Here is a 25,293-nt window from a genome sequence, read left to right as displayed (position 1 = left end):
GTGGTCCATACAAATGTTTATTAAATTTTACATATACTTTTCTGTCAGTCAAAAAGGATTGCATCCAATTTATTATTTTACCTGGTATCCCTAACATTGATAACTCGTCACAAAGCACGGCAATATTTACACTATTGAAGGCACCTGAGATGTCAAAAAATACAGACAAAAGATATTGATTACTTGCTAAACATTGATGCGCATCAAGCTGTAACTGCGCTATACTCTCCCTAGAAGACCGACCTTTGCGAAAACCAAACTGATTATTAGGCAAAAGACAATTTTGTTCTATAAAGAACTCGAGACGTTGTTTTAGAAGCTGCTCAAATATCTTCCCAACACAAGACGTGAGAGCTATAGGTCTATAAGAGTCAGGTAACATTTTATTTTTGTCTGGCTTTAAAACTGGGATTAAACAGTCTGTTTTCCATTCTGCAGGAATAGTATTCTCCTTCCATAGGCGATTAAGATTATTTAAAAAGATGTTGAGACTGTGGCAATTAAGTTTTTTGAGTAAAATATATGGAATGGTATCAAGACCGAAAGATGTATCTCTTCTAGTAAATAAAGCGGATTTTAGTTCTTGTAAAGAAAAAGGCTCTATCAAATATTTATTACTATCATTAACAACATTTACATAGTTAGTTAACTCATTTGATACAAAGTCAGAAGTATACTTTTGTAGAAAATCTGGAATCCAACTATCATTCAACACACTGTCAGGAATGTAAGTTTTGTTAAATTTGCGCATGTATTTCCAAATTGAAGACAAAGGAGTACAACGATTAAATGAATTGCACAAGCCTATCCAGCTATTTCTTCTTTCACTTTTTAAGATAAGTTTTTTTTAAAGCCCGCAATCTCTTAAACTCCACATAATTTTCATCAGTGGAGTTGTTTTTAAAATTAATGTAACCATTTTTAGCATTTAAAACTGCTTCTGTACACCTCTGATTCCACCAAGGCGACCAAGGATATTTAAAAGATTTTTGTGAACAAGAACTAGTAGCATTATTACTATTAGAACTTTTGGAAAACAGACAGCTAGGGATTGACTGCTTGGCAGCAGAAAGTAAAATATTACAAAAGGAATTAAAAGCATCTATTGAAGATAAAGTGTCAAATTTAACATCATCCAAATAAGAAACAACTAAGTTACTATACATATTCCAATTCACCTGCTTATAATTAGGGTGAGTGGGCAAATGTAGATTATTACATAATGTGTTTTGCAAACTAATACTATCACTACTTACTGCCATTTTTATTATTACAGGGAGATGATAACTACTGCCCAGAGGACTGTCAATAACTGACCAGTCACATAAAAGAGCCAAAGATGGAGTTACCAAAGTCAAGTCAAGAGCATTAGGACGCCAAGATGGAGATCCTATTGTGGTAGCTTGACCATTATTCAGAATAACAAGACCATTCTCATCTATAACCTCTAAAACATCTTTACCTCGAGGCAATGTATCAACACATCCCCACAACATGTGATGAGCATTGAAATCACCTGCAAATATCATTGGCTCTGGAATGGACTTAATTAAACTGTTTAAATTGTTTTTATTAAATGGAGGATTTGAATTGGAAGGACTGTAAAAACTCACAATACTCAGTTCTTTGTTATTAATTTTAATTTTAATACAAACATTTTGTAGAGCACTATCATAATATGTATTTATGTTAGAAAATGTGATATTATTATGAATAAAAATTGCTACACCATTGTGTTTATTACCACAATCATTCCTTATTGTGTTATAGCCTTTTATTAAAAAATACTGATGTGGTTTTAACCAAGTTTCCGAAATTATAGCAATATGGATATGATTTTCATATAAAAACCTTGTAAAAATAAGCCTATTACTAATAATACTTTGAGCGTTCCACTGCACTATATTCAATGTATCCATAATAACAATTAACTAGGTGTCTTTTTTCTAAAAGTGTTATTCAGAATTTCCTTAATACTATTTGAATTTATAGTTAACTTATCTTTATTTGTACAAATTTGTAAAACTGCTTCAACCAAGAGGTTCATAAATTTGTCAGATTTTATAAGATTGCTCAGGTGTGTGTCAATATACTTTGAGTTTAATTGAGGGAAAGCAGATTCATTGAAGAGATCTGAGTATCTAACACTACGGGACTTCACTTTGTTTTCTTAAATTTTTTGTTTTTTCAGAGGACAGGTAGATGAGATAGCTATGTGATCTCCACCACAGTTGGCACATTTTGTTAAAGTTTTTGGACACATTTTAAAATTGTGATTGTCAGAACATATGGAACAAACTTCATTGTTTCTACAAAATTTAGCAATATGGCCAAATTTCATACAGCGTAGACACTGTTTAATAGGGGGTACATATACATTAACCTCATGCCTCCAGTGATCAAGTGTTACATACTCAGGTAACAACGTTGATGCAAATGTGACTGCAACAGTTTGCGTTGGAACAAAGGAGACAACACCCTGTGGGTCCTTTACTCGCCGCATGAACCTTCTCACAGCAATAACTTTTTTACTCTATGCAATTAATTGATGAATTTTTTTGTTGGAGTAATCAGTGGGAACAGAAGTAAGAACTCCAGTGACCTCCGTTTCAGAAGCCGGAATTGAGGCAACCATCTCCAACTCGCTAAGTAACTTTTCATTTTTTAAAAATACATTCGCATTGTTAGGCAGGTCAAAGGTAACACCAACTTTAAAAGCATTAACGGACCTCAGGTGCAACACACCCGATACGCAATGCCTCCTGATTCCATTTGACAGACCCAACCTGTCCTTGTCTGATATTTTGACTTCACCCTGCTTGCGATTGAGAAATACAATAAATTCCTTCTTATTTGAATTTTCGTCGTATAACCTATAATAATTTGTCGCTCTATAAGGGGTATACTTCTCTTTATCCTTTCTTCTTACAATGAGACGTTCAGTCACCTCCGCGTCAGATACCGAGGATTCGGATAGGGGAAGTTCGTCTGCTGGTTCTGCGTCGCTCTGGCCGTTCTTCGGCCTTTTACCTGTACGCTTCCCCATGGCGATGGGGAAGCGCACTTAACAATTTATATATACAAAAATCGAATATTTATAAACCAGGATAAACAATTTACAAGTATGAAAAATATATGCACTATGAACAATAATTTAAACAATTTTTTTTTGTATAAGCGCGCCTTCCTTCGTTCACTCGTTCCCGCCAAAAAAACTAAAATGTATAAAAATAAAAATGAGATTGACAGTTTACCTCTATTTTGAGCAACACACTAACACAAAGTGTCATACAAATCGCGAGTGTAAGACGTAGCCTGTCACGCACACTTACTTATATTCCTGGTATGTTTTTATTTACTTACTTACTTTTCATCGGTTGTCTAGCAGCAAAAGGCTCTACCTAGATTCTAGATATATACATTATCTATTAATAAGAGTTAATTTTTTTCAACTCAACTCAAATCCGACCAACTATGGAGATATGCTATATATGATATGGGTGTAAAGACCAATGCATATCTCCAATTTTTAGGTTATAAAAAATTTGTTGCCGTCGTACGGTGTAGAAATTTTCTTCGCATTCAAGACGTGCAGATAATGCTATATGTGGCACCATATAAACTGGGGTCAGTTCACAGAGAATCCAAACCATATTTGAACAAATATTGATCATAAAATAAGAGATGAGCTTTAGTTTTGTTACGTTTCTGATATTTTTTATTTTTCTATTCTTTTGTTTCTTACTATACGCGAATATTGATGCGAACTCTGCTTATTCGCTCCTATATCATAAGAACCATGAAAGTAAAATAAATACCCATATGCCTTTTCTTCAGTAGACATTTTTTATTTTTTACATTACTTAGGTACCTACTACTGTTTACATAATTTTTGTAAAAGATTCTTATTTTTATTTGAATGGCGGCCATTTTAGTATTCACCATCGTCATTTTGAGTAGGTATATTGTTCTAACACTATTTACGAGGGAGGCACTGAAAATTTCGGGAATCAAGGAGGTGACACAACATTACTATTTGAAAATGTATTTATTGCTTTTCGAAGTATTCTCCGCGAAATTTGACACATTTTTCCATACGATGGAACCAATCATTGAAGCAACCATTCCATTCGGAAGTTGGGGTCTTCAAAATGGCCGTTTTGTAGGCGTCCACAGCTCCTTCAGGTGATGAAAATCTCTGACCACGCAATTTATTCTTTCTTTTAGGGAAAGTATAGAAATTATTAGGGCTTAGGTCGGGGCTGTACGGCGGATGGTCTAATAATTCTATGTTTTCTTGCTCTAACAACTCTTTTGTTCTGTGCGCGGTGTGAGAACTCGCATTGTCGTGATGGAGGATGATGCGGCGGTTGCAGTTCTCTTTACGGAGTTCAGAAACGACCTGTGGCAAACAAATGCTAGCATACCATTCTGCATTAATCGTTCTTTGTCCCTCAAGAGGAATAGTCGCAACATGGCCGGTTTTAGAGACAAACGTGTCCACCATTTTTTTGCAACACTCCGTGAACGAACAATTTGTGTTGGCTTTAACTCATTTTCGAACACCCAAACTCGTGACTGGTTTTTTAATTCGGGTTCGTACGCGTATATCCAGGATTCGTCACCTGATACGATGTTGTATACAGCATTTGAGGATCCTGTGTGGAATCTTTCGAGAGTTCTGACGCACCAAGTAACGCGAGCCGCTTTTTGCTCTTCACAGAGCAAATCGGGAAAACAACTTTTTTACTCCTAATTGTTCATGTAAGATTATTTGTATTTGACTCATGCCAATGTCTATAGTTGCCTGAATTTCGCGGTATATCACATGTCGATCTTCCTCAATCAGCTTACGCACAGCATCAATGTTTTCTTTGGTAACTACAGTTTTTGGACGACCTTGACGGGGATCATCACTGAGCTTGACACGTCCACGTTGAAATTCAGCAAACCAGCGATAAATTGTGGTTTTGGATGGGGCTTCATCACCAAATGCAGAAATCATCCAGTCAACACACTATTTTTGTGTTAAACCACTTCGAAAGTCATAATAAATCATCGCTCTAGAATGTTCTCGAGTCCATTCCATTTTCTCAACGACTAAACAAGTTTGACAAGACTTTTTTTTAAATAAATAAATTGTATTCGATTTTTAAAACCAAGGAGTTTTCAATTAAAAAGATTTTAATATGACAGGAACAGTGGAAATATTCCATTCCCGATACTTTTAGTGCAGCCTATGTACTGTTTAAATAACATAAATGATAAGTTCTTTTTTTAAATTCCAATGGCCGCCATATTGGAATACCGCATCCACGTTTTTATGAGTGCATTTGTTCTTAAGTATTTAAGTATAGTTGTTATCTAACTATTGCGGCTTATGACGGAGACTTGGAGTCTTGGGAATTTGGTCCCCGTTGGCTGGTTTAGGTACAACAAGAGAATAAGTGCAGATAAAACTAACTACAAAGGTATTTGGAAGATGTTTTTTATGACAATAAGGGACGAGACGAGCAGGACGTTCAGCTGATGGTAATTGATACGCCCTGCCCTTAACAATGCAGTGCCGCTCAGGATTCTTGAAAAACCCAATAACACCTGAGCGGCACTACAACTGCGCTCGCCTTGAGACATAAGATGTTAAGTCTCATTTGCCAAGTAATTTCATTAGCCACGGCGACCTTCAGACCGAAACACAGTAATGCTTACACATTACTGCTTCACGGCAGAAATAGGAGCCTTTGTGGTACCCATAATCTAGCCGGCATCCTGTGCAGAGAAGCCTCCCACTGGTATCTAAAAACGTCTAGGCTCACGATTGAGCGAAAATAATTAATAGGCATACGAACATTTATCATAGGTAATACTAGTATATACTATAATACTAGTTTGAGATAATGACGCAATATGAAAGTATAACTATTGAAGTGCCCGTCAGTTAATTAAATTAGGATTCATTGCTACTTAATAGTATTGAGATAACGATATATATATATATGTCCGCGAGACATCGAAATAACCAAACCGTGACCACTTTATATTGGTAGCTGTCAAAATGTGAAACAACTCAATATCCATGGCCATGGGCCGGACTAGAAAAATAACATTAGGTTGGTCGATAAAATCAATCAGTTCTGTTTTAATCTTCAAAGTATTCCATTCAGTTTACGAACTAATCGTGTCTATCAAACTAATAATACCGGCCCCGAGTTCCCCACTATCGTACAAAATATAGCACTTTTAATTATCGTTGAAATACTTTAGTAAAGAAACTTTTTTTCAGTTTGCTTGGTGGGAACTTTGATTTAAACTTGTTCGATTTTATTGTTAAAAAATAGAAAGATAATTTATTCAATTAGGTCGAAAAACACTTATGAATGTCAAGGATCTTACCACCACTTCGGAAAAGTTGAGCTTTCGTGAAATTTAATACGAATTGTCAAGAAACTCATTGCCACTCTTTTAAATCTATAGGTATTTACAGTTTCAAATGCTGAAGTATAATATTTTATTAACCGACTTCAAAAAGGAGTAGGTTCTCAATTCGTCGGTATTTTTTTTATGTTTGTTACCTCAAAACTTTCGACTGGGTGAACTGATTTTGATATTTTTTTTTATTTGAAAGCTGGTGCTTCCCTTGTGGTCCCATTGTAATTTTTAGAGTTGGTGTCATCCAAGACAGGTTTGTAACTACATACATAGTTATAGGTGAGATGAGCTTGAGTCGTGAGGAGGCGAGAGGCGAGAGCGGGTCGCAGCGGAAGGACACCGATTCCAAAAATAACAATAATGTTAACTACAATTAGACTAATTAATTAGATTGTATAAAAATACGCAATTATTTTTATACTTTTTAGTGCACATTATAATTATTGTTTTGAAATAGTTTTTTTGAAGTCGGTTGTTTTTTTGTTAAAAAATTATTACAATGTACATAAAGTGATGCACCAAAATTATTCAAACATTTTGGCTTACTTGTGTAAATTAATAAAGAGAAAGAAGTGTTATTTTTATGAAAACGCAAAAGGGTAACGAGTAACGTTGTTACAGCGGCAAAAGCAGAGAATATGTAATAGTAGGTACAGAAGTCTCACTCCGCAAAATCAATTAAAGAAATAGTGACTCTTGTGGCCAATAAGGTGTAATTCAAATCGCACAGCGCTATAAACCTAAAATTCACCTAGAACTTCCCACTCTCTCTATCGCATGACTCTTTCATCTTCTGACGACATTAGGGTTGTCTTCTTTTTTTTTATGGAATAGGAGGACAAACGAGCGTACGGGTCACCTGTTGTTAAGTGATCACCGCCGCCCACAATCTCTTGCAACACCAGAGGAATCACAGGAGCGTTGCCGGCCTTTAAGGAAGGTGTACGCGCTTTTTTTGAAGGTACCCATGTCGTATCGTCCCAGAAACACCGCACAAGGAAGCTCATTCCACAGCTTTGTAGTACGTAGAAGAAAGCTCCTTGAAAACCGCACTGTGGAGGACCGCCACACATCTAGATGGTGAGGATGATATCCTAACTTGTGGCGTGTGTGTCGTGCGAAGGTGGAATTCGGCGGCAGGAATCAGGTTAAACAGCTCTTCGGAACACTCCCCGTGGTAAATGCGGTAGAAGACACACAATTAAGCGACGTCTCTACGCAACGCCAAGTGATCCAGCCGTTCACAGAGCACTGGGTCCCCGGTCCTTCTTTACCTATAACTGTATCTACCTAGTATAAGGTCATCTTATAAAAATAGCTCACTTTTTTCTATAATATAAATAGCTCGCTCGTGAATCCCTACTGGCTGGCCTACTCTGTAGAGGCCGCCGTACGTACTTAAGATTTCGCTACCTACCCGGGAGTGAGACAGCCCCGGCAATAGTAATACAAACTCCGTCTTATTTTCAGTTGCTGTAACTAGGTATTGCAATTAATGAGATACCTACACCCCGTTGCGAAGAATATATTGTATTGGTATATGGCTTGAGAGTAAATGGGAGAAAGAATGAATAAGAACAGTGTATTACCTGTCTATCTTTCTCGTAGTGCTTTTGTTGTGTACGTTAATTGTATCAAAATGATTGTAAAATTCTCTTATTTAACTATGTATCACTAGAAGTTATATGTATTATGTATAAGAGTATAAAATCGACCCGTGGATAACGTTGTGGGCTTTTACTAGAATTAAGCCTTTGGTTATGGGCTTTAAAAATAATTATTTTAGTGAATAAGTAAATGTCCTTGTGTCCTTCAATCTGTATGAATTTGTTAATGCTTTGTCCAGAAGAACATAAATAATTTCTCATTCTAATTTAACATTAACTACTATTATTGACATAAGATATAGATCCATTTTATATCCTAGTCATGACAAAATTCATTCGGTTTCATAAGCTGCGGTTCTAACACGTACCTAGGTAAGTACCTACATTTGATAAGATCGTTTGCAATACTGATGTAAACCGCAATTATTGCAAAGCAATTGAATTGTGAAATTTAAACAGCTTTGTTCTCTCTAATATGATAGGAAATTGATCAACAATGAGGTTTTATTGTCATCCAAAATAGCCACTTTGGATTAAAATAAAACCTCTTTAGTGCTTGTTTTAAAGTGAAACTTTTTTCACATTACAGCTAGAACATTCGGCTTTAAAATATGTATTTTTCCATTTGGATTAGCTCGCACTATCAATATCAAGAGGTTTGATTACTTTAACCTGTAGATAGACTGTGTAAGATTGGGACACGTCGAAAAATAGCGGTGAACTGTTAACCTCAATTTTTATCAACGCACTTAAACAAAGTGACTAATGTATCGCGAGTTTAAAACGTACCGGTCATGCACACTAAGGTAATAAACCTGGCCTGTTGTTATGGGTTGTCTCTATCTCTAGATAAATGTCTACGTATAAATGCTAATGAAAGCACTGTGCGTTTTTTTGGTTTCACCGCTTCCATAACTAACTTCTTGTAGAATGAACCCTAAGGAAGTAAAATAATGATGAATGATGGAACCCGATTCGCATCAAACTAGCGGAGGAACGTCCGTTTGATGCGAATCGGCTTCCATCTGGTTGGTTCGATGTTACCATCTCGATTAAATATGTTTTTTTATGAATTTGTCAATAATATTCCATAACACCAAGAATTATTTCGTAAAATATGCTCCCTGTTATATGAAAATATTGTTATAATAAAAGAGTTACACAGAAGAATTCTCTCATAGAAAATTCGTCCATACAATACAAATATTGGAAATTAAAAAAAATGAGTCCCAAATCGAAATAAAAACTATCCTATCTCTCAAGTTGGACTTAACTGCACTCCATGAAGTTATCCCCATTTAAATCCGATCATTGGTTTAGGAGTGCATCGCGGACAAACAACGTGCCACGTAATTTATATACATTAAGATTTATAGAAAAATTAGAGCATGCGCCCACCCTAAAGGCCGACGACGCATCTCATAAACCCTGGTGTTGCAGATCTCCATGTGTTGCCTTACTTATTTACATTACGTGAGCCTCTTGCCCGTTTACCTCTCATATATATAAATATATATTTTCTTTAAAATATGCACTTAAACAACACTCTTTCTATAGACAAACCACCTAACACCAATCCGGTGTTGTTATTTTCTTAAATAATATAATAACGTTAAAAAGTAGGTAGTCCAGGAAACTATCCATTAAAAACCTTTAAAAATATCATATAGATAATAATTCCCCATTTAAATAAAACAATAATTGTTTTAAAAGTTCGAATAATTTCTTTTTAATACAAAACGTGTTAAGCATCTTAAATATTAATCCGATTACTCAAACTATGATTACAAGGTCATGTGTACTGCTCATTGATCCAGAAAAAATACTATTCAAACCAAAATCACATAAAAAAATAACCCAACCAAGTGACTAATTGCAACACAATCCTTAGGAACAAAGTAAGAAACCTAAATAAAACAGCGGGTTAATATCGTAGTCAATGTTGATAAGCAAAACTTTGCTGTTCGAAATCAACAAGGCGTTAAATTTTATTAATATTTATCGTTTTTAGGTTTCCGCATGTTAGGAGAAAACAGAATATATCAGCACTTAGTTTTACTTAGTCTACTTCGAAGAACATTATTTTAATAGCGAGGCATAGAGCATAGCATCAAATACAATACCTACTGTAGTCACCTGAAGTTGTAAAGAAGTAAAGTCTAAAATCTAAATAAAACCAATCAAAGTCAGGGACGGCTATTTAAGCCTCATATTGAAGCATAAAGTTAATTCGAATCTTAAAGGTAAATCTGATTAAGTTCGTACTAAGGTCATTGGGCATTTTTCATTGTCTATTATCAAGACTGTAGTCTTGTAGCACGAGCCTGTGCTAGTGCTGTGGGGATTTGATACAGACTATCAAAATTCTCCTACTACTTAATAATAATTATTATTGACGTTTAAATACTAAACAAAATGTGCCAAATGAAACTGACATTCTTATTATCTTTTCAATGCTCTTATATCTTCGGATAGGCGAAGTTTTTTATTTAAATGAACTCACATTGCTAAAGGTCGCTGGCTTTAAGTGTCCCCTCGCGTAGGTACCTACATACAAATAAAATCTTGCCTACTATTTATCATAATCACCTTGCAAATTATTGATCTATGCACAATTATTGATGTATGTACTAAATCTATTCATCTGCGAATTCCTATCCGCTGTGTTCGAGGCTGACAACTTAACGCTTATTCTTTTTTTCGTTCCTTATTTCTATTTTTTCTTTAAATATAATCGTTACACAGCAGAACTGTCACACCGTACGTGTATAAATATGTCCATATATATTTATTTGTTATTGTTTAGCATTAAAAGTTAATTGGAATCTGTTTTTTTTTTTTTTATGGAATAGGAGGACAAACGAGCGTACGGGTTACCTGGTGTTAAGTGATCACCGCCGCCCACATTCTTTTGCAACACCAGAGGAATCACAAGAGCGTTGCCGGCCTTTAAGGAAGGTTTACGCGCTTTTTTTGAAGGTACCCATGTCGTATCATCCCGGAAACACCACACAAGGAAGCTCATTCACGAGCTTAATAGTACGAGGAAGAAAGCTTCTTGAAAATCGCACTGTAGAGGACCGCCACACATCCAGATGGTGGGGATATCCTAATTTGTGGCGTGTCGTGCGAAGTGGAATTCGGCGGCAGGAATCAGATTAAACGTTATTAATATAGGACGCGGTCCTGTAAATCTACGCGGAGCCAGACAGTAGACAGGTCCCTACCCTCAAAATTGCCGAGACGGCGACAGCAGATAGCCTCCCTAGCGTACACACATACCCCGGCATGAGGTAAAAAATTATGCTCAATTTTGTACCCGGGGTACGTTAAATATGATGTATCGCTAGGTCGAGATATCTGCGTCTCCGTAAGGCAACACAAGGCCGGCTGCGCCGTCTCAAGGTGGTGGTGGACGGCGTTTAAATTGGGAGTGAATTCCGCTGATGTTACAGAAGTCCACATTAAACGTGGAGCGGGGTGCCGTGGTGTTGCTACCCTGTTTGTCCTGTGAAATGCGCGGTACTGTGCCCTCTCCAGAATACGAGGGGCAGCCCGAGCACAAATGCTCGGGCAGGGATGGCCTCCGGTCCTCGACACTAACCTATGCGAAACATAGCGGCACTAGGCCGCTACTTCACGCCGGTATTCTGTGCGAGTGTGGTAAGTAACCCGGACGAGTCTGGCCCGATTGTGCTGACGTCATAAGACGGCAGCGTGACTCTCCCACTTTCAATAAGCCCGTATTCGCCTCTTACGATACCCTTGGGCCTGGGACTACCCTATTCTTTTTACGCTCCGGGGAAGCACAGGGCAAAAAACAAATATTGGAAATAAATATAATTATTGGCCCCAAATCGAAATAAAAACTACCCTCTCTCTCAAGTTGGACTAAACTGTACTCCATGAAGTACTCCATTAAAATCCGTTCATAAGTTTAGGAATTCACTGGAAACAAACATCAGAACACTGGATTTATATATAGTAAGATAGGTATGTCCTGATAGACATGTAGGTAACATGTCTTTCAGGACCTATCACTTTGTTGAATTGATTATAAAAACACATAATATTTAATATAAGAATATATTCAAATTCAAATAAATGATGAAAATCTTAAAATCAGAACAATAATTTCTTATAGTACGCTCAGGAACACTATAGAAATACAATCTAAATATAAAGTTGTAACATTTTTCTTATTTTAATAAATTGTGATATTATAATATGTTTTCTAACATAAGAAAGGCACTGATTTCACAGCCATTAGAATACATCTTTAATAAACGTAATAACTTCAACTAAATATGAAACCAATGTATTGCACTTAATACTTATATGTTACTTATAACTTATTTTAATATTGAAACTAATATTTCATAGCCTCATTGCACATAAAAATAGTTCTAAAAATACTTTAGATATGAAGAATGGTATCATAAATACACTAATGTTTTATACATATATCATGTCGTATAAAAGCAAAGCCAAAATATAGAACACGGAACAAATTACACCATAAATAAGCTGCAACTGCTCTATCTATATGTTGCACCATGTACAAATACAAATCTTATATCTTTAAACGAGCAATTCTTGTATATATATATATATATAATCTGAATCTCGGAAACGGCTCCAACGATTTTCATAAAATTAAGTATGCAGGGGATTTCGGGTGTGATAAATCGATCTAGCTAGGTTTCAATTAAAAAAAATGGTTTTATCCATGTTTGAATGAGAAACAGCTACAATAAGAATACAAAGGTAAATTTCGCCACTATATACAAGACTATTATAGCTCAGATGGGACATTGGGTGATCCGGAAAGCAGAAGACCCCGGTTCGAATCCAGATGTCCTATTAGTTCTTTTTTTTGTTCAAGTTTTGTACATTCTTAAAAATCCGAGCAAGGCTCGGTCGTCCGGATATTATTTATTTATTACAACAAAATACAAAATACTCCAAAAGATAGAGATAAATTACTACCTTCTACTGTCAGTCATTAGATATCAATAATCTGAAGCTGTCCCAATATACTCGATTAATCATTCTTATCGTCTTATATTGGGACGCGTGAATTGCAATTTCCATACAAACTTCTATGGTAAGCTATACGTCGTCCCATTGACAGACAGCGTGCACGGATAAGGTGAGTTACCGTCGATAAGTTTATTGGTATAGAAAAGTCAACGATAGTTATGATTTTTATCTCAAGTAAGACATAGACTGAATATTGGGAACGGCCGTTAGTCGTGTGTCAACTGTCGCTGTCCGAATCGGGTTCCAAATTCAACATACATAATCTAAACTGAATATATGTTTCTCAACAAACTTGCTCGTAAAGAGTGCCTTATTACATTGCTCTTAGGGCCATAAATAAACTATCACACACATGCTCACACTCCAATAGATAAAATAATGTAAGGTGATTGATTACATACAGCCATATAGGCTATTTCAAAATTATAATTTGAGTGATAAAATACATATATTAAAAAAAAAATTTGAATTATAAAAATCAATGTGTTTTCGTCTTTATTAGTTTTGTTTCAGCTGTGGAATGAACTTCCTTGTGCGATGTTTCCAGGACGATACGACATGGGTACCTTCAAAAAAAAGCGCGTACACCTTCCTTAAAGGCCGGCAACGCTCCTGTGATTCCTCTGGTGTTGCAAGAGATTGTGGGCGGCGGTGATCATTTAACAACAGGTGACCCGTACGGTCGTTTGTCCTCCTATTCCATAAAAAAAAAATAGGAACACATTTACTGTTTTCAAAAATGTAAATGCATTTTCAGTGGCATAAAACCTCTTTGTTGTTACAAAAGGGTAAGTATTTTCAATTTATCTGGGTAATGCAGATTACCCAGATAAATTGAAAATACTCTGTTTATTATTATTATTATTATTATTAAGTTAACTCTATATAATTTACAGTTAGGTACTAACTTAACTTTGTTGGGATAATTCTATCGTGCACTAGTGTGTAATATAATTATGCACGTGTGTGATAGTTTATTTATGGCCCTAAGAACAATGTAATAAGGCACCAAGTGTGTTGAAAAACATTTATTCAGTTTAGATTATGTATGTTGAATTTGACACACGACTAACGGCCGTTCCCAATATTCAGTCTATCTCTTACTTGAGATAAAAATCTTAACTATCGTTGACTTTTCTATCCAATTAAAATTATCGACGGTAACTCGCCTTATCCGTGCACGCTGTCTGTCAATGGGACGACGTATAGCTTACCAGCGATATAAAGCTTGCATGGAAATTGCAATTCACGCGTCCCAATATAAGGCGATAAGAATGACTTATCCGGTATATTGGGACAGCTTCAGATTATTGACAGCTAACCACTGACAGTAGAAGGTAGTAATTTATCTCTATCTGTAGATAGTTGGGATCAGCCGTAAGAGAAAAGTGTGCTTACATTGTCTTATTAAGCACACTTTTGTGTAGATAGTCTTCGATTAAATGTTACAGATTGCCTGATAGGCCTCAATATGTGATCCAGCATCCGCAGTGATTGTCAGCTGTCGACTTGCCTTCAAGAATATGACAGTTCCTGGACGAGCCAATATTGGTTCGGTGTCACACACATCACCTTTGCCCGATGTGATGATTATAATACTAGGACTGGCCCGGACTATTGTATTGTAAGGTTCCTCACATTCCACCTGCAAAGAAGATTTGTCAAATGTATCATTGGATATTTATTTATTGAGATGTCTATCAATATTAAAATATTAATAATATTCTTTTTAAGAACATTCTTACTAGTTCTGAAAAGTAAAATTATTTATAAGTAATAATATTATGTAGTACAGTAATTCTACAAAGTTAAGTAATCGTTTACATTCTCGCTCACAATGACTGGGCGCCCGATTGTCTGCTTAGATTCGTACGAATTAATTCAATATTTTTTTTTGTGATCCAATTGGATTGTAAAATTACCAAATATTTGATATGGCCACAATACTACAATGTGCAACGTGGTCGTTTCTGAGATTAACGTGAACAAACGCACACAACGAGCAGATTTTTTTTAAAGCTAATTTGATTACCATAAATTTTGATTACCGTAAAACATACATAATATTTTTTTTTAGAAAACAAACAAATTTAGTGTCTTAACAATGACAATTCAAAATGCTTCAATGATTGATAAGACATAATATTACTGTATTTAACTGTGACCAAGACCTTCAGAAATGCTACGAATCCACTGTTGTAAAATAATTTTCAACCAAGTACATAATAAGCAGGATACACACATCTATAAAGTAACATAGTGGAAATTACACTTAATATGAAAACACAAGATAAATCTTCTTATATATTCCCAGCAATTGATGCAAAAACCTAAGAAAACTAGAATGCTCCTTAAACTTCATCACAAGACGCAACTTCTGAGTCGAATCCCTTCCAAAGCATCCAATAAACCAGAGGTATGTTCTCAAAAATGTATAAAATAATGACTTAGTTACAAACAACAGTTACCAGTGGGAGCCTCCTCTACACAGGATGCCGGCTAGATTATGGGTACCACTACGAGTCTGAAGAGCGCCATACCTAGTGAAATTACTGGGCAAATGAGACTTCACATCTTGTCTCAAGGTGACAAGCGTAATTGTAGCATATTTCAGAATTTTTGTGTTTTTCGAGAATCCTGAGTGAACTACATTGTAATGGACAGGGCGTATCAATTACCAACTGAACGTCCTGCTCGTGTCGTCCCTTATTTTCATTAAAATAAAAAGAGGAATAAGAATTATATTATATAAAGATATAAATATACCAGCTGACCCAGCAAACGTTGTATTGCCGATATTAAAATCGCGATACAAAACTAACTGTTGATCGTAGATGGGTGAAAATTTGAAGTTGTATCTATGTTTTAATGCTGACTTATAATCAAACAAATTTAAAAAAAAATGTCAAAAAAATAAAAATATAAAATTTCGTGTCGACCACCCTTAACATTTAGAGGGATGAAAAATAGATGTTGTCCGATTCTCACACCTACCCAATATGCACTCAAAATTTCATGAGAATCGGTCAAGCCGTTTCGAAGAAGTTTAACTACAAATACCGCGACATAAGAATTTTATATATTAGATATATACCTATATATATATATATATATATATTATACTATACCATTATTTTTACAACAGCAAAATCCGGGACTGGCGGCCTCCAAATACAGGTATTGGGATCTTCTAATTGAGGTTCGAAAAGTAAGTCGTTTACACTATAGCTTGTATAATCCAGCATGTTTAATAGTACTGGGACATCAATGTGTTTTGGTGTGAGGCCTGCCCGAACCACATTGTCAGAACATGCCATACATTCGACACAATCTGAAATTAGTAAACAATGCTGCTACTAAATTATATAGTATATTTTATTTATTACTAGATGACCCGACAGACGCTGTTCTGTCAACAGAAAAGAAAATGTTAGTATGTATTCGGGAATAATTCAAATTCAAATATTTTATTCAAAATAGGATGTGACATCACTTATTGAAAGTCAAAAAAACTACCACCCATTCCAAAATGAATGCTTCAGACCTGAGAAGAATGGGCGCAACAAACTCGAAGGGCTTTTTTCTTTTCATCGAATAAATATGTTTACAAAGTAATATTGTACAATTAAACTTATTATTTAATAGCCTGAGGGTGGTCACTCCATTCCCAATCTGTGGTATCATTAAGAAAGTCATTTATGTTATAGTAACCTTTACCACACAAACGTTTTTTAACAATTCTTTTGAATAATGTAATACTTTTGTTTTGAACATTTTCTGGGATCTTGTTGTAGTAGTTTGTGTAGTGGTCTAAAGCCATCAGAAATGTGTATAAAAGTCAATGAGTTAAAAATGAAACAAAAACGTATTTCTGAATGTTTTTATAATATTACTAGCTGACCCAGCAAACGTTGTAATGCCTTAAAAAGTAATAAATAATAAAAAAATTGGGGTATAAAAAAAGATGACGAACAATTCTCAGACCTACCAAATATATCGTACTACAATAATCAATATATTCGATTGCCATCTTGCAACTCTATTGTATCTGTGGATGGAATATAATAATCGCGATGCAAATATAGGTGTTGATCGTAGACAGGTGAAAATTTAAGCCTGCATCATCATGAAGTAAAAATAAAAAAAAAGTCAAAAAAAAATATTTAGGGGTGTGTGACCCTTATTTAGGCCTATGACCTACCCGATATGGTTCAGCCGTTTTGGAGGAGTTTGGTAACAAACACCAGGACACATTATATATTAGATATAGTAATAAAAAATTATAAGGATTGATATCGTATTTGTGTTAACAGCTTTTACATTATCGCTTTATAATTTGATCAAGTAAACAAATGTGCTGTTAATAATAATATATTTTTTGCCAACTGTCGACACTTAGCTTAGTTGGTAAGTAAGGCAAATATGTATCTATTTCATTTTATTTAACTTAGTGATTGAATTAAACTTCATGGGCCTGGATGGTTTATGGATCCTCCTGAATTGTTTTCATTATAAAAAAATCTAATGATAATCTATGAGTAGGTAAATTTTTGTTTTTATTTGAAATTTTTATTACAAGTTACCGGAGTAACTGTTTAAAAAAGGTTGTTTATACATATATTTTATGATTAATCATGTTATAATAAAAATATAAAAGGTTCTTACCTCCACTTAAATAGGCATGTGGCAAATTTGGCTTCAGAAATATTGCTTGTCCGGGTCTCAGTAGTAAATAGTTCATGAAGTATATTGACCAACATCCAACATCTTCAGGAAAATCTGCATGTAATCTCTTTAGTAGTGGAAACAGAAGTGAGGACTGTGTTGTGTCATCTGAGAGAAAAAGAAACAAATTTTTAATACACTTTTCCTCGGAGTGTTAAGTTAAGTACTGCAGTTAATGCTGCCATGTATTTACCTCAAGTTCAAAGAAACAAAAAAAAAGCAAAAAAAAATTCAATTTTACCATTTAGCTCTGCTTTGGTAAAGGTTGAGCATTAGTGAAAAGTGGCAAAAAACTCATTGCCAACCTTTTAAATAACATTGAATTTATCTAAGATATTTATGAAGTAACAAAAATACTCAAATATCATGACTTACAGCTGTAAGTAAAGTAAATAAATATTATATACTACACAAATAATATTTGAAAACAAAATTTTATGAACAATGCGGGGACTCAAACCTGTGACTTATTGTGTTCTGTGCGAGTTCTCTTCCAGCTGAGCCACCTGCTCGAATGATGTATCGTTAATAAAATCTTGTATGCTTTGTTCAACTCTCAGGTTGCATCTACAGGATCTACTTTACAGTTGATAACCTTCTCAACCCCAATATTTACAAATTAGGAAATTTACTTGTCACTCTCTTGTACTAACTTATTTTGAAACAATACCATTTTATGTATAGAAAATATATAGTACACACCTTCTGATTGCAACCTGTTTAGCAATTTTGTCAACTGCTTAGCTACTACATCTTTTTGGCTTGTCATCAATTCCTTGAACAAATCTTTGATTATATCAGCATTATCATCATGTCCAAGTTTGTCTATACAATTCTCAGAGAGAATCTCCTTCAGTTCCGGCAATTCTGCAAATAATTAAATTATATTTCCAGCCCTATTCCTCAAATGGAACTACACACATATTTCTACCAAGGAATACTTACTGAGAAGAAAATCTTTGATCTCCGACAAGGGCCTGAATCCACACAAGGCTTCAAAAGGAGTCAGAGCAATTGCCAACTCGGGCTTATGATTTGGATCTTTGTATAATTCAGGATAGTTTTTATGAAGTTCTTGAGCATGTTCCTAATAGTTTAATAATAATAATAGTTTAATTTATGTGTATCAATACGAGCTTATGATTAATTGATATTGATCAGATATAAGGCATCATTGTTTATGTATATGACTATTCACCTATTGTTCCTCGTAACAGTAAATGAAATTGTAGTTTATTAATATCTAGTTAGAAACAACCTGTCTCTCTGAGAGGTATACATACTTCCATAGCTTTATCAAAACTTGTCTTCTTGATAGTAAATTTATAAATTTTTTTTAATATTCAAAGAGTGTAAAGACACAAAAGCATAGGTAATACATATTTTGTGTAAGGCGACAACATTGTTAATTATTTTTGAAATCAACAAATATTAAACTTCTGTTCAATACCTTAGTTGGATGAGCTTGAACCGAAAGTGCTTTTCTTACAGACAATATTTTGAATAGGAACGGTAAAGTCACTCCAAACTCCTTTCTAACATCTGGCCCAATAGCATCTAAATTATTTTTCAAATACTCTGACAATAAGACATCTCGTTCTATGATTATCGAAGGTCCATTTGGATGCACTCCCATCCAAAGTTCAGCATATGGTCTTGCAGGATCAATATTGAATGAAGAATCAGCACTGCTTAGCAATTTGGCAATTGTGCTCTCATGACCTAATTTACCCCAATCATAATTCTGGACTTTGCAACGTAGTTCCATGTTATAAATTGTATTAATTAATAATTTATCGAAGTAATCACAATATAATTTCTAAAATTAATAAAAAGATATTAAAATATATTGAGAAATTTTTCAATTTTTTAGAGAAATCTTCTGTTTCTCAAGAAAATGCGGTCTGTTGGAATTTTTAATGAACTCACATTTCTCTATAGTGAATAGTCGGACTGAAATGAAATGCGAGATCAAAAATATAAACAAAGAAATGTCACTGTCAAAATGACAATTCAGAGGCTATCAACATATTTCAAGGTAGTTATTATAAACTTATTTTGATTCATAATACATAAATACATAAAAAAATATTTATTTTATTTATTAAAATTGCGTTACATGCGACTTAGTTACTAAATAAAATTGAAGTACTTAATTATCACATGCACCTCGTAAGGAGGTAGCAATGAACAAACAGAGGGGCAAGCATTCAAAACTTTTTTCTCTCTAAGTATTCATTAGGGAATAGTAACTTTTTTCCAAAAGTAAGTTTTCCAAAGAGCTAATGAATTTTTAAATATTGGATTCGGCTTTTAATTATAGTAGCTTATTATAAATTTTAATTGACATTGGGTAGGGACCGGAACTGGGACCAATCTTGGTGTAAATATTTGGGTGTTTTCTTACAAACTTACATATTTCGACTTTATATGTGTACGGTAATGTTAGGAGCAATACTGATGTTTAGGCCTATTTTTGTAGACATGCTTATAGGCATTCATTATCATAACCTTTTCAGACACAAATATAGAAGGAGTGCGTTGTCTATTTTTCGGTGGTGACAGCATGTCCTGTTGGTTGATGAACCTGGCTCAGCAGCCATTATTATAATAATAATAAACAAAATAAATAAAACTTAAAACAAACAACTGGGATTGTGTGGTTTTATGAAACCCACAGTAAAAGTGATTTTTTTCCACATTATAGACATTTAACTAAAAAACAAACAAAATAGCGTGGAGCACTGGCACAAATGAGTAATAGTCTATACACTACACGGTCAGCTGCTGCGAACTATAGGCGCCGCCCGACCGTCACGGAACGCGACATGCAACACACAGGCGAAAAAGTTTGAGACGTAATAAAAGTTTCACTTTAAAAACTTAACAACTACGGCAGGAAAGCAAGAAGAGCACATTTAATCACGACGAATCGAGAACGAATCCCGCTGAGTTTCTCGCGCCCATTCTTCTCAGTCTCTTTTGAATGGGTGGTAGATTTTAACGTTCAATAAGTGATTTTAAATCCTATTTTGAATAAAAATATTTGAATTTGAATTTGAATTTGAATGAACAAAACAATTTGGTGAGGAGTCATACCTGTCACTACGACCAAGATTTTTTGTAACATTAAGTACGTTTTTCTTCTGTAGACGAGCCAAATGTTTAGAGCTTCATAACTTATTGCCAGTGTCAAAGCACAGTTTCCACAAAAAAAATATATTTTAATTTTTGGATGTGTTTTATATCTATATTACAAAGAAAAAACGTTGTGCAATATTTATTATTTTGTATTTAGACTACATCTATTTGATATTTTAGTATATTTCACATCGCGCAATGGAAATGGTTATTATTTTTAGTTGGCAACACAATTTCTTACATTTTTGATCTCGAACTAAATTTCCGACTATAATTATTTATTATTATTGTTACTAAATTAATAAGTAACAGATCTAATAAATAAACATTATTTAAAGTTTTTAATAAATACCTCAATCTCAGGTTTAAAATTTAAAAAAAGTACCTTGTACCTGTTACTTTTCTTGGGAGGAGGAACATACATTTACGTATTTAGGCCCATAAGCTGGGCCGATATGTTGGGCTCGAGTGTCCAAATACACGGAACGCCCTACCGACTAAAAACTTCCCCTATGCTGGTAGCTCGGAAGGTTCCGGGCGGGAACGACATAGAGTAGTCTGGCTTCAGGGTGTAAGTTTTAGCATAAAAAAAATGGACAATTCAATGATGGGCTAAAAATAGATTAAGTCGACTTTTCAGTTCGATTAAATTCAGCAACTAGAAAACTTTAAATTTAATGAAGAGTCCTAATGAGCGTGTAGGTTAGGAGGTGGTAAATGATCGCCGTCGCCCTTGCTTTTTGGCAACTTGCAAGACGCTACGCTGTACCGATAGGATATCATTAACAAAATATAGATACATAAACTGTTACTTGGGAAAAATTGGTGTGTTTTTTTACAAACGAAGACGAAAACATTTTTATTAATATTAATTAATTAATTATTAAATTTGAGTTAAAAATTTTTTTAAAGTTCAAAAACATGAGGTTCTGGAATAATTTATATCCTAAACGTATATTACGTTAAGAATTAGAAAAACCTTGCTGTATTATATAGAAATGTTTATTAGTTAAACATATAGACAATTAGGAAATTCATGCCGTCTTTCCTAATTGTAATCAGTAGTCAGTTTTCGACAATCACAAATGATTAACACCCAATTAACGACTTATTATTATGCACAACCTTATAAAATCAATTTATGTTGGATTCGTAGGTATGTTGTTGTAGATTTCTTGTTATGGACGTCAATGGAATCACGCTCAAAAGAAAATCTGATGCCATTTAATAAAATAAGACTATTTTATGGCTTTTATTTATTTGTAATAGTGGTGTAGAACTTTCTGGTTTCCTATAATTCGAGAATCCACATTCTTATGCCTAATATACTCGTTAATATCATTTTTAAGACTCAGTATAAGATTTTCAGACGAAATGTCATGCAAGTTTGTTAAATTCACTCGTTTTTGCTCCAAATTAAACGCTAGCTTTGTAGGGATAGCCACACCAGAAAGTCCTCTGTTAACCACTTCTACGTTTATGGAATCTTCGTTAGGTTCATTAAGACTTGGTTCATTTTCATTATTGGGCCCTTGATGTAAGTGAATATTATGACGTACATTTTTATTAGACGGGCTTAGCTTCATTTCTAATTCCTTCATATCCAAGTAGGGATACTTTTTCATTATTACTAATTGCTCATACTGTCGCAAATCATTGTCATTAAGGATGTTTTTTACGGTTGGGCTAGCAGTTTTCTCAATGCTTATATGATCATAAATATTTTTACCAAATTCTTGTGATGTGTCTTTAATTTTTTTATATGTACTTTCGAGACTCGATGCCATTTTCTTAGTTCTATCAATAATTGAGTCTCTTGGCTTGCGAATTTTATTCTTCCCTGGCCCTAAAACTATTAAAGTAGGTATGTAATAAATATCTTTAGGCAAATAAAAGTAATAAACTCTTCGTCATAATCTCAAGCACTGTGCACTGTTGTTGAAATAATAAGGAAACCAAACACTTACATTGAATACATCGATCCTGATATCGATGACTCTGTCGATGCAATGGACTGGTGTTATTAATTGTTAGGCAGTAAAACAATAGAAATATTATTGTGATAAAAACCGTTTTCTTAAACATCTCAAAATAATATCAGTTGATCTGTTTTAGGAAATATCTGAAAATATACACTGACAATGCCCATGACAAGCGTCTGTTAGAAAATAAGTTTTGGCAATCAATTTTAGATTATATAATGTACCTCAGTAGATAAGTATGTTGATGACTCCATACTAGAGTCAGTGTAACAATTTTTAACACTATGAAATATGAATGTAATAATTTATTACATTATTACTAATAATACCATTTTCAAAATTATATGTCAGATCGATAGTGTGTATGCGAATCGTCTTGCCGGATCAGACAGCCTGGGACTAGAAAATTATTATAATCTTATAGCAATAACTCACAAAACTATAATAATAGTTTTTTTTTATGGCAACGCCCTCGAAGACTGGGTTAAAGTTCTTGCTTCGTTTCTTATCTATCAGAACGCCATTTATTTCGAAAGTGGTAATAGTGATATAACTGACGTCATAAATTTATTATACAGGAATAAATGTGGAGAAAATAAATCATAATTTTATTGCTTTTATTGTTTTTTATACTCTTTATTATTAGCTGAATACACTAGCAACACTTTGCGCTGATGCGTGTATATCACTACACTTGTATAAGTAAATATTTGTCTAGTCTATTTTTAAAGTTCACTGAGGCTGCACTTATACTGTTTGTGTATCCACGTTCCCACTACACGATTTGCTAGAAAGTGATTGCTTGTACTCAGATTGCGTGATAGTTTTAACGAGTGTCCCCTAATTGCAGGCATTGGCTTGTTCTGGGTCATAATGAAGATACGGCTTAGTCTCAATTAAGCCTCCTCATATTCTTCGGTCTTCTAGAGTGGTTAGTCCAAGGATTGCAAGCCCTTTTTCATATTCTTTGTTTTTTAGGACTGAGACCATTTTTGATGCTCTTCTTTACTCTTTTTCCAGAAGAAGGCGTTTTGAAAGTAAGGACTCCATATTCGAAACCCATACTCCAGTTATGGGCAAACACAGGGGTGGGACAGACGCCTTAAAGTGACGTTTTCAGAAGACTGTAGTGCCATCTGTTAGTTGGCCCGAAAATGAAAGCTTTGGCAGCTGTCACTCGCTTTGAAACCTTTCAACTTTCCTTTATTTGTGTTACTGCCCACTGGTCATAAAATGGCGGCTACGATTAGCGTTTGCACATGTATGTAGCTCTCGTGTTCCATTTTGCATATTTACACTACTAAATCTATCCTTTATGTTCTATGTTGTGACAAAATTAGATAACTAACTCTACGCGCAATTTCAACATGGTAAAAAATTGTAATACCTACATTAAAAAGTAGAGTTAGTTATTTAATTGCGTCAGAACATTAAAAATGAATTTTATAATTTCGAGCTTATATACAGTGTGTTTTTTTTAAGTGGGACAGTATGGGGAAATCCTAAAGTATAAGAGATACAGGGAAACTGTCTTAGGAAACATTAGGTACTTTTTCGTGAAAAAAAATTGGTTTAGTCAAAATTTTGGTCAAGTGTGAGTTGTCCCTAAAAATGATTAATTTTGATGAAATTTTTTTTTTGACGCACATCTACTCAGTTTCATGAGGGGATCATTTTATTGTATTGGAAGAAAAAAATTGGGACAGCAGAAGTTAGGTAAATTTAATAAAATAATTTTACATTAAAATAAATGTTCAAAGTGGCCTCCCTCTTGTCGAATGCAGGCACGAGCGCGTTTCACAACACCTCTGGTAGCTTTAGACAAGGCGTTGTGATGTATGTTGTTCAAATGATAATGCACTGCGTCTTTTAACTTTTGTACCGAGTTGTAAGTATCTGCATAAATTCGACCTTTAAGGTACCCCCAAATGGAAAAATTCAACGGTGATAAATCGGGTGAACGTGGTGGCCATTTAATAGGGCCATTTGTGCCCATCCAGCGATCAAGAATATGTTCATTTAAAAACTGTTTAGTAGCGATACTATTGTGGGCAGGGGCGCCGTCTTGTTGGTAGATGATATTATTCAAATTATTTAATGAAATTTCCATATCTACTAAATCCACAGCCATGTTTAATATTTCCTGATATTTTTCACTATTCAATGTTCCATGGTTAATTATAATGGCAAAGATTTTATTATCTAATATTGCACACCAACAATTAAAGGAAAAGCGGACCTGGTTATGGGTTGCCGTAGTTCGGAAGGGGTTTGTACGTGCCCAAAAATGATTATTTTTTCTATTGTACACGCCATTGTTTGAAAAATTGCATTCATCTGTCCAAATAATGCGGCTTGGAAAAGAC

General features: G+C 34.5%; 1 protein-coding gene and 1 long non-coding RNA gene across 2 annotated transcripts; one reads left to right on the top strand and one right to left on the bottom strand.

The window, feature by feature from the left end:
* The first annotated feature begins 276 nt into the window (after window positions 1–276).
* Window positions 277–1,731, top strand: LOC126966900 (uncharacterized). Its single transcript, XR_007729835.1, has 2 exons — window positions 277–1,193; window positions 1,277–1,731. It is a non-coding gene; the product is annotated as an uncharacterized LOC126966900 (long non-coding RNA).
* Window positions 1,732–12,269: 10,538 nt separating this feature from the next.
* On the bottom strand, window positions 12,270–19,767 carry LOC126966728 (mannose-6-phosphate isomerase). The gene is made up of 7 exons (XM_050810993.1): window positions 19,734–19,767; window positions 19,255–19,623; window positions 18,750–18,891; window positions 18,507–18,671; window positions 17,745–17,912; window positions 16,208–16,410; window positions 12,270–14,724 (listed from the first exon to the last, which is right to left on the bottom strand). The coding sequence occupies exons 2-7, from the start codon at window positions 19,570–19,572 to the stop codon at window positions 14,518–14,520; spliced, it is 1,203 nt and encodes a 400-aa protein (XP_050666950.1). The 5' UTR covers window positions 19,573–19,623; window positions 19,734–19,767; the 3' UTR covers window positions 12,270–14,517.
* Window positions 19,768–25,293: the final 5,526 nt, after the last annotated feature.

The sequence above is a fragment of the Leptidea sinapis genome, chromosome 11 (genome assembly GCF_905404315.1).
Source record: "Leptidea sinapis chromosome 11, ilLepSina1.1, whole genome shotgun sequence".
Classification (NCBI taxonomy): domain Eukaryota; kingdom Metazoa; phylum Arthropoda; class Insecta; order Lepidoptera; family Pieridae; genus Leptidea; species Leptidea sinapis.
This window is presented reverse-complemented; position numbering and strand designations above follow the sequence as displayed.

Bases quoted from the DNA above. Each gene is read 5' to 3' on its own strand.
- LOC126966728 (XM_050810993.1), bottom strand. From the start codon at position 19,572: ATGGAACTACGTTGCAAAGTCCAGAATTATGATTGGGGTAAATTAGGT. The intron at 17,913-18,506 runs GTGTGTACTATA...TTTTTCTCTCAG, and splicing joins AAACAGGTTGCAATCAGAAG to ATGACACAACACAGTCCTCA. The intron at 14,725-16,207 runs GTATAGTATAAT...TCTTCTTTGCAG, and splicing joins TTGCTGTTGTAAAAATAATG to GTGGAATGTGAGGAACCTTA.